The 16,126-nt window shown below is 37.6% G+C and overlaps 1 protein-coding gene across 8 annotated transcripts in view; it reads left to right on the top strand.

Annotated features, from left to right (window-relative positions):
- The window catches only part of CGNL1 (cingulin like 1), a 67,824-nt gene that overhangs the window by 46,886 nt on the left and 4,812 nt on the right, over positions 1 to 16,126 (top strand). For 7 of the 8 annotated variants that reach the window (XM_063346149.1, XM_063346148.1, XM_063346147.1 and 4 more), the window contains 6 exons: positions 500 to 670; positions 6,016 to 6,177; positions 6,632 to 6,721; positions 12,455 to 12,538; positions 14,569 to 14,693; positions 15,261 to 15,369. In XM_063346149.1, coding sequence (XP_063202219.1) covers positions 500 to 670; positions 6,016 to 6,177; positions 6,632 to 6,721; positions 12,455 to 12,538; positions 14,569 to 14,693; positions 15,261 to 15,369 — 741 coding nt within the window. The remainder of the gene's footprint in view (positions 1 to 499; positions 671 to 6,015; positions 6,178 to 6,631; positions 6,722 to 12,454; positions 12,539 to 14,568; positions 14,694 to 15,260; positions 15,370 to 16,126) is intronic. The other variant, XM_063346150.1, reaches the window with a different exon arrangement.

Here is a 16,126-nt window from a genome sequence, read left to right as displayed (position 1 = left end):
AAAGCTTTCTGAGCTGGAATACTGGTCGGAACACTGCTATCTCAAAATACTGTTGTAAAACAGTTCTGTTTTGTTTAAACAAGATCGCAGATTTGAGTTCAATTCTAATGTATGCTACAGCGGAATTTCAGAGTTTTACAGCTGATTCTGAAAATGCTACTGCGTTAGACTTATTTTGCCATCTGTGTGTAAATTGTACAACTTAATATTGGTATACTCAAGTGTGACTGTATAGTTCATTGTGTCAGTCAGCTGGAAGAACTGCTGACAGACAAAAAGAATAGTGTTGCTACACATACTATTAGAAATTAATCTTGATGTTTTGTGTTTTCACATTTCTGCATAGAAATTTATTTGCTTGAGAATGTTTGATGAACTTTCCATTTGAAAATACTGAGCTGAATATTGAAGCTGGAGAAAAAAAGCTTTTGGTGTATCAAGCATGATAGAACCTTTTGTAGCACTATGTTAGGAAAAAAATTATGTGCTTTTTTCCCAGATGTCTGAAATGGTAGAGGTCTCAAGAACATCAACTCTGGAGCTTCAGAACCAGCTTGATGAATACAAGGAGAAAAATCGCAGGGAACTTGCAGATCTGCAGAGGCAATTAAAAGAGAAAAACCTTGAGGTAGAGAAATCACGCCTGACAACCATGAGAATGCAAGATGAGGTAATGACTCACAAGTTCACTGACAAATTCTAACCTTTGACCTAGAATTCAGCTCAGATAGTTTTCAAGACAATGAATGTTTGCTGTCACACTTTTGTCTACTTCATCATGAGACTGATCTCAATCAGCATGCTTTTCAGTTTCATTTTTTTATGATGGTGACGATTAGCATGTTACTTCTGCCAGGGAAATGGGGTTTCCTGTTTATGACAGATACATTCATTTGTCAAACACTGCATTTATTTTAAGTGATATGACAAGGATTCTATTGATGTCTGCTGCTCTTTTAATGCCTGCTACTGAAAGAACTGAGAATGTGGAACTATTCTTGAATTAGGAAAAGAAAACCCCAGCACTTATTTAGGAAAAAAAAAAAAAAAAAGAAAATTCTAGCTCTAAAGGAGTTGACATACATTCTCCTCTTCCTTTGTATGAGCCAAGTTGCAGATTTCATAGAATCATAGAATGTGTTGGGTCCCTTAAAGGTCATCTAGTCCAACCCCCCTACAGTAAGCAGGGACATCTTCAACTAGATCAGATTGCTCAGAGCCTCATCAAACCTAGCCTTGAATGTCTCCAGGGATGGTGCCTCCACCACCTCTCTGGGCAGCCTGGGCCAGTGTCTCACCACCCTCATTGTAAAGAACTTCTTCCTAATGTCTAATCTAAACCTACCCTGCTCTAGTTTAAAACCATTGCCCCTCGTCCTATTGCTACATGCCCTTGCAAACAGCCTCCCCCCACACCTTTCTTGTAGGCCCCCTTCAGGTACTGGAAGGCCGCAATAAGGTCTCCCCAGAGCCTTCTCTTCTCCAGGCTGAACAACCCCAGCTCTTTCAGTCTGTCTTCATAGGAGAGGTGCTCCAGCCCTTTGATCATCTTTGTGGCCCATCTCTGGACCCACTCCAACAGGTCCATATCCTTCTTGTGCTGAGGGCCCCAGAGCTGGACACAGTACTCCAGGTGGGGTCCCACGAGAGCAGAGTAGAGGGGGAGAATAACCTCTCTGGGTCTGCTGGCCACGGTTCTTTTGATGTAGCCCAGGATTGGCCTTCTGTGCTGCAAGTGCACATTGTTGGCTCATGTCTAGCTTTTCATCCACCAGTACCCCCAAGTCCTTTTCTGCAAGGCTGCTCTCTATCACGTCATCCCCCAGCCTGTATTGATAATGAGTATTGTCCTGACCGAAGTGTAGGACCTTGCACTTGGCCTTGTTGAACTTCATGGGGTTTGCTTGGGCCCACCTCTCTAGCTCGTCAAATTCCCTCTGGATTACATAGAATCATAGAATCTTCATGGTTGGAAAGGACCTTTAAGATCATCGAGTCCAACCAAAAAACCTACAGTCTCTGCCACTAGAGCATGCCCTGAAGTGCCACATCTAGACATTTCTTAAACACCTCTAGGGATGGTGACTCAACCATCTCCCTGGGCAGGCTGTTCCAGTGCCTGACCGCTCTTTCAGTAAAGTGATTCCTCCTAATATCTAACCTAAACCTCCCCTGCCGCAACTTCAGACCATTTCCTCTGGTCCTGTCATTATTCACCTGGGAGAAGAGGCCAACACCCACCTCTCTCCAACCTCCTTTCAGGTAGTTGTAGAGGGCAATGAGGTCTCCCCTCAGTCTCCTCTTCTCCAAGCTGAACATGCCCAGCTCCCTCAGCCTCTCCTCATAAGACTTGGTCTCCAGACCCCTCACCAGCCTGGTAGCTCTCCTCTGGACACGCTCCAGCACCTCAATGTCTCTCTTGTACAGAGGGGCCCAGAACTGAACACAGTACTCGAGGTGAGGCCTCACCAGTGCCAAGTACAGAGGCACCATCACTTCCCTGCTCCTGCTGGCCACGCTATTCCTGATACAAGCCAGAATGCTGTTGGCCTTCTTGGCCACCTGGGCACGCTGCTGGCTCATGTTAAGCTGCCCGTCCACCAGCACCCCCAGGTCCTTTTCTGCCGGGCAGCTTTCCAGCCACTCTTCCCCAAGCCTGTAGTGTTGCTTGAGGTTGTTGTGACCGAAATGCAGGACCCAGCACTTGGCCTTATTAAACCTCATACAGTTGGCCTTGGCCCATTGATCCAGCCTGTCCAGGTCCCTCTGTAGAGCATTCCTACCCTCAAGCAGATCAACACTCCCACCTAGTTTGGTGTCATCTGCAAATTTACTGAGGGTGCACTCACTCCCCTCATCCAGATCATTGATTAAGATATGAAACAAATCTGGCCCCAAAACTGAGCCCTGAGGGACACCACTGGTGACGGGCCGCCAAGAGGATTTCACCCCATTAATGACAACTCTCTGGGCATGGCCATCCAGCCAGTTTTTAACCCAGTGAAGAGTACACTTGTCTATGCCATGATGCGCCAGCTTCTCCAGGAGAATGCTGTGGGGGACGGTGTCAAAGGCCTTACCAAAGTCCAGATAGACAACATCCACAGCCTTCCCCGCACCCAGAAGGCGGGTCACATGGTCATAGAAGGAGATCAGGTTGGTTAAGCAGGACCTCCCTTTCCTAAATCCATGCTGGCTGGCCCTGATCCCTTGGTGCCCTGCACTTGCTGTGAGAGCTTGCTCAAGATGATCCTCTCCGTGATCCTTCCTGGTACCGAGGTCAGGCTGACAGGCCTGTAGTTCCCCGGATCCTCCTTCCAACGCTTCTTGTAGATGGATGTCACATTAGCGACCCTCCGGTCATCTGGTACCTGCCCTGTTGACCAGGATTGTTGATAAATGATGGAGAGAGGCTTGGTGAGCTCTCCCGCCAGCTTCCTGAGTACTCCTGGGTGAATCCCATCCGGCCCCATAGACTTATGTGAGTCTAGGTGCAGAAGCAGATCATTGACTACTTCCTCCTGGATTATGGGTGGGTCGTTCTGCTCGCCATCCTTATCTTCCAGCTCAGAAGGCTGAGCACCCTGGGGATAGCTGGTCTGACTATTGAAGACGGAGGCAAAGACGGCATTAAGTATCTCAGCCTTCTCCTCGTCCTTGGTTGCAGCTTTCCCCCCTGCATCCAGTAAGGGATGGAGATTCTCCCTGGCTTTCTTTTTGTTGATGTATTTATAAAAGCTTTTTTTGTTGTCCTTAATGTTAGTGGCCAAGTTGAGCTCCAGCTGGGCTTTTGCCTTCCTAATTTTCTCTCTGATCATCACTTCCCTCTGGCCTGTAGACCGCAGCACTCAGCTTGGTGTCATCGTCAAAATTGCTTGATCCCACTGTCTAAATCATTGTTGAAGATATTGAATAGCACCGGTCCGAGTACGGATCCCTGAGGGACACCACTTGTCACCCCTCTCCATCTGGATATTGAGCCATTGACTGCTACCCTCTGGATGTGACCATCCAGCCAGTTCCTTATCCACCGAACAGTCCACCTATTTAAATGAGAAAGGTGTCTGTGCAACCAAGAATCGACCACAGTCTTGAAGTGTTTGCCTCTTAGCATGTAAATTCTGCCATAAAGGCAATCCAGCCTTTAAAAGTTCTGCATATACTTGTTCTGCAATTGGAAACGCTATGAGAACGCACTGGTCACATATGTTTTCTGTATGTAGAATATTTTAATAGGTTGATTTTTTTCCAGTTCAGAACTCTCCCCTTAACAAACTCTGCCCTCTCTCCTTAACAGACTTGTTTTAAATTCAATTTAAAAGAACAGCAATAGAAGAAAGTATAGTTCTTACATATTATTCTGTCTTCCTTCTATATTTATTCAATTCAGGGATGGAGAGCCTTTCTAAAGGGATGAAGATTAATAATAAAATGTGAAAGATAAAACTGGAATATTGAGAACATGGCTCTGGGAATAGACAGCTTAAATAGGAGAGATGTGTGTATGTAAATATGTATACACACTGTGTTTACAGTTATTATGAAGAATACTTCTGGTGTTATCTATTACAACTACAAAACAAATACAAAGAAAAAAATACAGCACAAAATAAACTGTTATTATTTGACAAAAAGATAACCCAAACACTATATAAAGGACAAAATATTACTGGTTGTGGAATTGAACATCTTCATGAGGCATTATTTAAAATCTAAGGGCTTTCAAAATGTAGTATGGCAACTACCTGCAAAAGAGAAAACAAAATCTGAAAACATAGGGTAGGCAGGTTAAACAGCAGACTTTCTAGAGAGACTAAATATTTAGGACAATTGAAAGTCTTTATTATCTCTTTTGTGTTTAACAAGAAGTACAAATAGATAGTTTTTCCATTCAAAGTGGAAAAAGTCTGTTGTCTGCCAAAATCCTGGTGTCTGGTAGGTGTCATAGTGCACAAAATATTCTTTTTGAGAGTCTCATCAGAAGCCAAGGATTGTAATGATCATGGCAACATGAGCATCATCATCTTTTTCTAGCAGAAAAATTATTAAGCAGTCTTGTAAGGCAGTATGAGAGTTCTTCATTGCTGCGTCTCTTGTAAGTTCTCTGTGGATACATTAAAGATACAAATCTTGAAAGTTGTCAATTCACTATCATTCTGAAACATTAAATGCATATGAAATGCTATTAATGTATAGAAGTCTGCATTTAACTAGCTGTTTATCAAGTCATGCAGATATACATTTTGTTGTCAGGACTTAGCAATAGGTAGCAAACTCCGTAGACAGTCACTAATACATTATTTTATCTTCATCACTAAAATAAGCACTTGACTAATCAGAGGAAGAATATGGAAGATTGTATGCTGAAGAAAAAATTCTTATCATATATTATATGCATATTGCAAGTATAAGGAATGATCATAGTCTTGCCTAAACCCCCTCTCACTACTTTTTTTTTTTCTTTCTTAAAGTACTGTGAAGGTTTTAGATAATTTTATTGAGTACACTTTTGTCCTCAGCAGATAGCCCTACTATATCTAGAAGTCATACTAATACATATATATGTTAGCAATTATGTTGTTAGTAAATTGCTCTCATTGAAGTGCCTCAGATATATAAACTACATAATTATTTAAAAGCTAAAGTACTGATAGTCTGAAAAGGAAAGGAATGATATTGCAAAAGTTCCAAAGATGTAACCATTTAGAAAATTGTAAAAATTTTGGCTTGATGTAACTGGGTAAAAATAAAGAAATAAAAAAGCCCCACCATATAGAATTGTTACTGTAAAACCTGTATTATGAAGCATCCCTTTAGATCTGATATTTAATCCCAATTTATTTTCTTGGTGCCATCTTGTGGATAAAACAAAAATTACTGTGAAAAGCAATATAACTCAATGCAATTCCTGTCATGCTTCCATGTGATCAGTCATGACTATAGTTAGTCCCCTTTACTGACATAATTTATAGAAAGTACAATATAAAAAGTATTACCAGAATCTTATTGTTTCAGATGCGTCTTATGGAGGAAAACTTGAGGGACCACCAGAGAGCTCAGGATGAGGCAATAACAAAAACTCAACTGCTAGAACAGACTGTGAAAGGCTTGGAGTATGAGCTGGAAGCCAAAAATCACTTAAAAGACGATCGGGCAAGACAAATCAAACTAATGGAGGTAAGAGACATTTTAAAGTGTTGGTATCTTATTTGGTATTTCACATGGATTCTGCCTGGGAAGAAACGAAATAACTTAATGTTTTTGATGAAAATCCACATAGTACTACTGCAGGAATTATTCTGGTATATGCTAAAGGTGATCTGTTAGCGTATTTATTGTAGGATGATGTGTTCTAAATTGCAATTGTTCTTTCATTGTTTTAATTGGTGGGAATGATTAAACAAGGAAATGAAACTTCTATTTTACCTCTGTCAGACAAACAATTCATTTCAAAAGCTTATCTAACTGCCATCTCTTTTTCTAGATTCTGTACGTGTTTTCAGAGGCATTTCACTTTTCAAGCCTATTCTTTCAGACAGTTTTGAGTCCTTGAAGTTTAAGGAAGAATGCCCTGGTAGCAATCTGAATGGGAAAGTAGTATGTTGAAATTATTTTTATTTGTTCCACTTAGGACAAGTTATCTCACCTGGAACTTGAGCTTGATGAAGAAAAGACTAATTCGGATTTGTTGTCTGAGAGGATCAGTAGATGCAGAGAACAGGTATTTGAACAAGTCTTCCAACTCTTGTATAATGATGAGGAAAAAGTGTTACTAGGATCTCAAACAATATTGATTAACTAAACAGTGATTAGCAATAGGGTTCATATAAAAGCAAAAGGTTCACAAATATGATTAAAGATACTCCTCCGTGTCACCACAAACTAATTTTTTCCTGTTTTCCTAACTGGAAAACTGACACAGATTGCATATAAAGACTGAAGACCAGAATCATCCTCTGATGTTCTTGATGCAGTGAGCTTCATCAAGTAATCATTGGTGCATGCAGAGATGATGCTATCTTGGGCTTAGTTTTAGGCTATCAGAGAAAAACTGGTTGTAGAAAGTATCTTAGATTGAAAGATCACAATTTTTTAACCTTACTGAAAAGTAGGCCAGCATAATAGAGTCGTGATTTCGAAGAAGGAAGAGCTTAGGAAATTGTGGCATTAATTAGCGAAGTCAGCTGAACTGCAAGGTGCTGGCCAGTTTCAACAGAGAGGAGGCTTTTATTTTCATTACAAGTGTAGCAACTGATTAGGTGTATCCAAGATAAGACAGTTGGAAAGCATTTTCTACATAAAAACAGAAGTTGTTAGTTCCAGAAGTGTTATATGAGTAGATAGCCTAGAATGTGGAGAAGAAAGATTTATTAATGAGGTTGTATGTCATGGGCCAGAAAATGTAAAGATAAAGTGAGATTTGCCAAGCTAAGTGAAACCTATCATAGTAATTCAAACAAATAACAAAGAAGTTCTTGACTGTATAAGTAGAAGGAAAAAGTTGTGGAAACTGTATGATGAGTTATCAATCAAGATAAAAAGTAATCCAGGTATGCCTCCTCAAATAAATGAATATTTTGCCTCTGTCTTCAGTAAGACAAGTGAACGTGCAGGTGGGGGGAAGTGGAGTGGGCTAATGGAAGCAAGACCATTGAGCTGGAAATCACTAAGTCTAAGAGAATTAGGAGTTCATTGTTCTGAAGAAAGAGGCCTTAATAATATTATTCAAGATTTCTGAAAGAACTGACATATGAAATTATAGGTCCTGGAACAAAGATGTATAATAAACCACAAAAGTAGAGAATAGGGTCTAATGAGTGAAAAAGTAACCAGAGCATCCATGGTCAAGTAGTCAGTAGTATGCAAGTTTTTGATTAGTCCATGGAAAGCAATATGGTGATATGGCTGTCTTGGAATATCATGGCCTCGACAATGTTCTTTGCCTTAGTTTTACATTCTGAAAAATGTGAAACTGATGCGTAACTTATAGCATGTCTACTACTGTACATTTACATTAAATACTAATGCATTAGTAATTTCCTAAAAGTCCAGAAGACAGTTTGCATTGAGGTACAACCCACGATATTCTGTTCTATTTTCATTTCTCTTTCTTTCTCTAGAAAAAAAAGAATTGCTGACATTCTTATGAATAGCTTTAATTTCAGAGGGAGAACAGAAAGTAAAATGTTAGTTTCTATGTCTTTTCAGTGAAACTGTCTATTCCACTGAGACAGCTGGAGAGTTTTAAAGTGAGTTAGGGCTCAGCTTTCTTTCATTTATCCTTGAAAACATCAAGGCGCCATTACTATTTTTTTGGGACTCAGGTTACTGAGATTCTATTTGGTTGCAGAATAGCCTTTTTGCTATTACTCCATTGATATTGTATGGACTCCGAGTCAGTGGGTGAAATAGAATGTAAAGGATCCATAATAATGTGAGGTCACGCTATTGTTAAATTAGGAAAACTTTAATACCAGAGTCCGTACCCGTTCTGTAAGGCTGGGATAAAAGAACCTTAGTCATAGCTGCACTAGCTGGTACTATAGTAAGTTAATTTGCTAACTGAATGGAAACCTGAAATACAGATGGGTGACCAAATTGTTACATAATGGGTAAAAGACGTGTTTATTTTGAGGTCTGGAGTTTCTCATTTCACACATGAGTTACAAAGGTTGCTTTGTTTTGATTTTATGCCAGAATGACTAAGTAGTCAAATTACTGAAGAGTATTTCAGGGTCTGCTAAGCATTTATAATGACATGAGAAATTATAATGGATTGGTTTCGGTAATACCTGTATTTCTGTAAATTTTTTTTATTATTATAAATGTGTTATTTTAATATACTGTTAATGAACTATAATACTGAAATTTCTAGTAAAAACAAATTGAAACAACTGGTTCTATTTTACATAAAACTAAATGTTTGAATAAACATTGGTAAGGCTGATAGTTCACATTTCATTTACCATGAAATGTTATCCTTTTTTAATTTAAACACCCTTTTGAATCAGGGAATGTCTAGATGAGACACTGTTCTCATCCTCCCTACCTTGTTCTCAAGAAGTACCCCAACAAAGTGGAAACAGTAAAAAGTTTGGGGGAAAGGTGGATTGTATCCTGTTAGTTTTGAAATGATAGGTTATTAGCAACTCTGGAAAAGAGGATAGAAAGCTAGAGCACTCGGCTGCCCTTTGAGTCTAAAGCAAACAGAGACAGAGCACGTTTTAGTACGTAATGTTTTTTTTTTTTCCCACAAACAAATGAAATGAAGTACCTCTTGCCATTTTGTTTTTGCAAACATAATTGAAAAATACTTAAGATACCCTCATCAATTCTTGTATTCTGTGAAAACACAAACATGAGTCTATTGACTTCAGAATTGTTTCTAGTAAGTGTGAAAAATGGGCTAGTTAGTTTCCATGACAATTTTAGAATAGATATAGAAGGCTAAAATTGCATTGACTGCATCATTCACTTCTTTTTGGTAAAGTGTTCCCAATGGATAGCTGTATACTTCCTTTTTAGCTGGCACCAGGTGTGGGAAGCAAACAAATGAAAATGTGGACATTAAGGTTGCTTTTCAATTATCAAGGATCAAAGGGGTTTGTTTGGCTTTAGCTTATTTGTTTGTTAAGCATCGTTTTTTTGATCAAATACTTGAGAATTGTGTATGTAGGTATTTATATAGGCACACACATATACCTGTGTGTATATATATATTACTTTTCCCTACTTAGGTATTGACAAGAAACATAGGCTGTGAACCTAGTGCAAGATGGTAAACAATGTGATAGCATCTAAAATATTAGAAATCAAATTGCTTCCACTAATAATGCATTCAACATCTGCTTCTAATTCTACAGCTGGCACAAAACACTGTTATGTCTAATAAAGCTTTGTAAAATCTGATACTATTGCTTTTCTCAATTCTTTGTTGCTAGCATTCTTCAAATCCAGCTGTGATAACTGTTGCCTTAAGCTGCAGAAATCGTTTCTTCTTTTAACGTAATTGGAATATATTAGATATATGAAAGCTCTGCATGGTACATACCCAGAGTCTATCTTAGCTGCTGTGAAAGAAGTGAAAAGTTTGAGCACATTTTGGCATAGAACTGCTTTTTTTCCTCTGTGCATGTTAATTATGTGTTTACTAATGAAAAGTGCAAGGAGGTAAGTGAAAACAGTTTCCATCTCCCCTAGCAAGAATTGTGTCTTGCCGCCCTTCTCCTTTTACAAGCTCTTGTATATATTTGCACGTAGCTTTCTGATCCTAATCAGATATAGTACTTTTTATCTCTCTCACTTTTTCTTCCTCTGTTTTTCTGTGAGGCTGCTTTTACCATGAGGTGTCCAACAACAGTAGCAGTCATCTTGGAAATTTACTAATTGTCCTCTAAATAATTCTTTAATTTGAGAACTTGGGAAGGTTGCACAAATTTGTCACAGCCTTTGAGCACAGTAAGAGCACAGTAGAACTTTAGAGTGGTCCATTGAGCAAGTCCCTACATAAAACAAAAACCCTTTCTTCGGTTAACAGTTGCATTTTTAATTAGTCATTCATTTTACTACAAATTTTGCTTTATTTTTTCTGTGTGTGTCTTCATGGCTAAAGCAATTACAGCTGAATAAATTCTATGTAATCCCTCACATTATAACTTTTTTTCATAGATTTAATGAATAAATGCAGCTATTGTATACATGAGTGTTTCTAATTTTAATATATAAAATAATATTTTAATATATAAACCAATATTCTACTGTATAACGTATAAAACCTTTATTATTCTTAGGCTTCTATGTGACAATGAGAGCTTTTAGGAAAATACCCAGCTGTTGAGAACACAGCCACGTGCTAACATTTCGTAGTCCAATGACTGTTATAACCTTAGTTTTCAGGAATGCCTTCTACTGTTTTGAAACCATACTGTGACATATCATATGCAACCGCATGCATTGCTACCATTGTTTGTATTCATATATTCGCTTAAAAGCTACAGAAACAGTGTAAACAACTTTTTTTAAGCATGTGATTAGCTAAAAATATATCTTTTAATATTATAATGCGGTAAAAACAGAAAAGCCCTAAGGTAAAATTTCATGTGTTGTACTTGTTTAACCTTCACATTCTTAGCATTGCTTTTGGTTTGTTTTTTTTTTATGCGAGAATTCCCAATGTCTTTTGAAAGACCTTTAGTGAGATAAATCTGTAACTTAGAGCTACTTAACTGTGATGGTGTGTTTATGCAAGTTCATATGTAACTGTGTGTAAAGCAGGGAAGAATGCTGTGGCCACTGAAACCTCTGTCAGTCTTTTTGCAGGTACGGTAATTGGCATAGATGTTCACTGTGGTTCCCCAGGTGATATTCATCATTGTAAACATTGCGCAGGGAATAGCACAAATGCTGCGGTAACATTAGCTGTGCCTGCAAAGGCATTTGTAAAACCTTGAGGGCAGTCTCGGCCGGAATGAGAGGCAAGAAAAGTATTTGGGCACTGCAAGCTTTTTCCTTTAGCCCCAAAGTTTCAGTAGCAGCTGTTAGGCAGTTTAGATTTTCTCTTTGATTCTCAGTTATTTTTTTTCCAGTCAAGTCCAATAGTGAGATAAACCAAACTAATTCTGTATTCTTATCTTGATTCTGTATTGGTCAGGTAGTTTTTTAACTTCTTACATATGGAGAATATACTTTCCTTTTGGTTATTGAATATGCAACTGAAGTAGTCAAGAAACTGCAACAAAAGTTGTGTTTTAACAAAACAAAACCCACGCCCTCCCCAAATCCAGAAGTCAGTGCTCTCCTGGCATGACAGGCATAAAATGGACTGGAGCAGGGGACAAATGTTCATATCTAGTATGCAACAGAGTCCATTGAAAAAGAGCTATTACTACTCTCATGGACATAGAAAACTGTAATTGTCGGTAGAGTTTCTCGCTGAGTTCTAGGCACTTGTCTGCAGTTACCAGTTTGTGTTTCATAAAGGGAAACTTCAAAGTAGACTAGTCAGCAGCTTAAAGGTAAGGTGCCATTTCAGAGCTTCAGACTTATGTATGAAGAAAACAACTGTAGAAGGTGTTTGAAGACTGATGTGATGTTCCAGAACTCAGTTCCCTGCCACATGATATCTCTCTCATGTAACATTCTAGAATTCAGTTCCCTGCTACAGAATATATATACTGAACATCAACAATACCCAGTGTGGCCGGAAAATGCGTATAATAAGCACTGAGAATAATGCAGGCTTCCCAAAGCAGAAAATTTTGTTCAAGATTGTAATTGTAAACTTAGTCTGAAATCATGCATATGTCTTGAGTTCTAAGAAAGAGCAAACTAATTCTCATTGCATACATATATGTACTTTATGTATATATGTGTATATATACATACACACAGTATCGTACAGATAAATGTAAATTAAATCTTTTACTAAAATTTCTGTCTTTTCTTTCTATAATAGATTGAACAAATGAGGACAGAGCTACTTCAGGAAAGAGCTGTAAAGCAAGATTTGGAGTGTGACAAAATTTCACTGGAAAGACAGGTAGTTATGGCTGGCATATCATCACGCTAGCAAGATAACAGGCTTGGTATCTGCCTTCATTAGGAAATTCAAATAAGCATTTAAGGAATACAGTATTTGGTAGCTGGCACTATCATAGAATCATAGAATAGTTTGGGTTGGAGTGGAGTCATCTAGTCCAGTCCCCCTGCCATGAGCAGGGACATCTTCAATGAGATCAGGTTGCTCAGAGCGCCGTCCAACCTGGCCTTGAATGTTTCCAGGGATGAGGCATCGACTGCCTCTCTGGGCAACCTGTTTCACCACCCACATTGTGAAATTTTTTTTCCTTTTATCTAGCCTAAATCTACCCTCTTTTAGTTTAAAACCATTACCCCGTGTCCTGTCGCAACAGGCCCTGCTATCCCACCATGGTGTGCTGCTGGAAGTATTAGTAAGAATAAATTACAAACTATGAGTATCTTAATATTGATAGCCAAAATTATAATCTTGAATTATGTCTTCTCTTAGTATTTTTTTCTTTCTGTACTCCCTGTTTTAGCTTGTGGTTTGTCACAATTTATGTATTTCATATAGTAAACACTCATACTGTGCATACATCTGTTTATGTAATAAGACTTTTTTGTTGTAGTGAATGCAGGCATCTCTCTAACACACAAATTCTGTCTATACATTGGAGCATCAGACACCTTAAAAAAAAGAAACGTGACAGTTGATATGGTACGCTTGTTTTAGAATAAAACTGAAATATCAGTATAGAAACTTTTAAAAAGCACATACACAGAAAAGACTGTAGAATGTCAAAGACACTGTTAGCCAGTTTAGCTGTAAATCCTTTGCTTTTGGAGGAGCTATTCTTCAAAGTCTTAACAGTACTTCGGGAACACTGTTGAAGGTAGATCATAATTTTAAGCAGTTGTGATTTTAGTCAAGTACTTTCTTCTGTCTGAAGACATGCCTCTGAAAGAAAAGATACAGATTTGGTAGAGAACTGCTCCTCTCTTGTCTAGGAAGGAATATGACGCATGTTTCAATATCTGTGATGGAAAGTACATTAAAAATACTTCTAGCTTTTTGCAAGATTTTATTCTGCAGCTCTGTGGTCTTTGAAAGGAAGATTACTATCATAGCCTCTAGCTGAGATCCAGAGGAAAGCTATCGTAGCAAGTCATAGTATTATTGACAGTCTCAAGAACATAAACAGATTATAATGGGAATTTAGAGAACATGTTTATACCAGACACCTAATTTGGTGCCTTAAATTATGTGAAATTGAACCTATCTTAATTGTTTGAGAAAAAAAGAATGCCACCTACTGGTATATCCCACGTCCATCCTTATACTTTAGTTCTGACTTTCCTATTGTAGCTTTTTCAGTGTTTGAGATCCGAGATCAGGGTTTGAAGTTCTGTAACAAAGAACTTTTATTTTCTGTTCCTCATGTAACTACTCTTTCTTTTTTGGCAACTTTATCTCTAGGTCCCCATTGAAAACCCGAATTACCTAGCCTCATAAAAATTAAAGTGTAAATCTGAGCAAAAAGTTGGCTTTTACAAATCCTGCAGCTTGCAAAGTTTTTCAAACTATTTATGTAGTAGGAGTAGCATTGAAGATAAGAAAGAGGGGAAAAACCCACAGTAACAGCTTTGATAGAGTAAAGCAATTACTGGATGCAAGTAATTTCTTTGTCTGCTTGTTTTATCCTGAGTGAATTACAGGGGAAGAATACAGAATGTGACAAAATAATTGTATGGAGAATAAGACAGATCCAACGGTACTTGAAGAATTTTGGCATATTAAAAAATGCCGTTGGAAGGGACTTGCAACAATCTGAAGTTCAAAGGTCCATTTAACCCTAAAACTTTAACTCAAGCTTAACGCTAAATACTTTTGTAGTAAACAGTAGAATCTCACTGACTCTCTTTTTCCATATTTACTAAATTAAAAATATAATTATAACCTTATGTTTGTCTGGAGAAATTTATTTTGTGTTAAGGTGATATTTGTTAACATGAGCACGTATGTAGTAATCAATTATGTTCCAACTATAGAACAAAGACTTGAAGAGCCGAATCCTTCACCTGGAGGGTTCTTACCGATCCAGTAAAGAGGGACTTGTTGCTCAAATGGAAGCAAGGATCACAGAGCTAGAAGAACGACTTGAAAATGAGGAGAGGTGAAACTAGTTATGTTACAATCAAAACATGCATGTTTATGTTTGTTATATGGCCTCTTGCTAATGCTAAGTCTCTAATACAGTTAACTTGATTTTTTTTTTTCTCACAAGCACCAAATTAAAATGATTACTGTTTCATACAAGTATTGTGAATTTTCTTTTTGAATGAAAGCACGCTGGAAGTTGCCTTATAATTTTAAAACTGGGCACAGTGCTAAGATGGTTCCATACCTCTATTATTTTATAAATATCTGGTATCGATACCAGGCTTAGAAATGCTAACTATAGTTTAACACTTCCATTTTCATGTTCACGTCATTGTTTAATCTTGGAGGAATGTATTTTTTTTTCTAAATGTTGCTCTGAAGACAGAAAAAAATCCCCTTAGTGGTTTATGCTTTTGAACAAATTTATTTATATGTTGCATGGAATCAGTAAATCAAAGCAGGGCCCGTTAGTATTTATGTAATTCTTAGAAATTTGCTACGGAATGATGTCAGCAGGATTTGGAAGTATTTAAGTTCCTTTTTTTACAAGCCTGTCTTTTGTTTGTTTTGTTTTTTCTAGGGATAGAGCTAATTTCCAACTAAGTAACCGCAGACTTGAGAGAAAAGTGAAGGAGTTAATGTTGCAAGTAGATGATGAACATCTCTCATTGACTGATCAAAAGGACCAGGTAGAGGGAAAGATTAGTAGGCAAATATCTGATATGAATCCTATTAGCATAAATCATCATTTATAAAAGATGTGAGAAGAATATAGTTAGATACTGTTTACACTGTTGTTTATGAACTCCCATTTAGTCAGATTTGCAGTTCCCATTGTCACCAGGTTCTTTTGTCTAGTACTAAATTGTTATTAATTTCTAAAATTATGAAAATGAAGCACTTACAGAAGCAATGCTATAATTATTTTAAGAAATAAAGCCAACAACAGGCACTATATGATCATATAAATATATACATCAAGATACGATCCTATAAATACGTTCACAAACAGATAATATATTCTGTTTTGCCACCATAAATTTTTTCTAAAGAAAGAAGCTATTTATTATTAAATATAGGCTATAAGTATTAAGCATACATTGATATTCTAAGAGCAATGTGCTCTACCATTCCTCTGGTCTTTGTTGATTCCTTGCTCAAAACGTTTTTTGTTTCACTACATGAGTCAAATAGTTAATATTCTGCTTAAAAATTGAACAGTATGTTTCAAATTGCAGTCATTTGTTAAGGGAACAATCTTTTAAAATCCTCTTGGTTTTTAAAATGTATTTTATAGTATCTGTCTGGTAAAGTTGGGTAACTTAGGCACACTGGTATCTCCAGTCTTCCCATATTGATAACTGGCTCTTGCTATCACATAGTACTGTCTTACCCTACCAAAGCTATGTTTGCTTGTAGCTGTTTTTTCTTCTTAAAAAATTGTAT

This window comes from Chroicocephalus ridibundus, chromosome 9 (genome assembly GCF_963924245.1).
Source record: "Chroicocephalus ridibundus chromosome 9, bChrRid1.1, whole genome shotgun sequence".
NCBI classification, from domain to species: Eukaryota; Metazoa; Chordata; class Aves; order Charadriiformes; family Laridae; genus Chroicocephalus; species Chroicocephalus ridibundus.
Note: the sequence above shows the minus strand (reverse complement) of the source record. Positions and strands in the feature narration are given on the sequence as shown.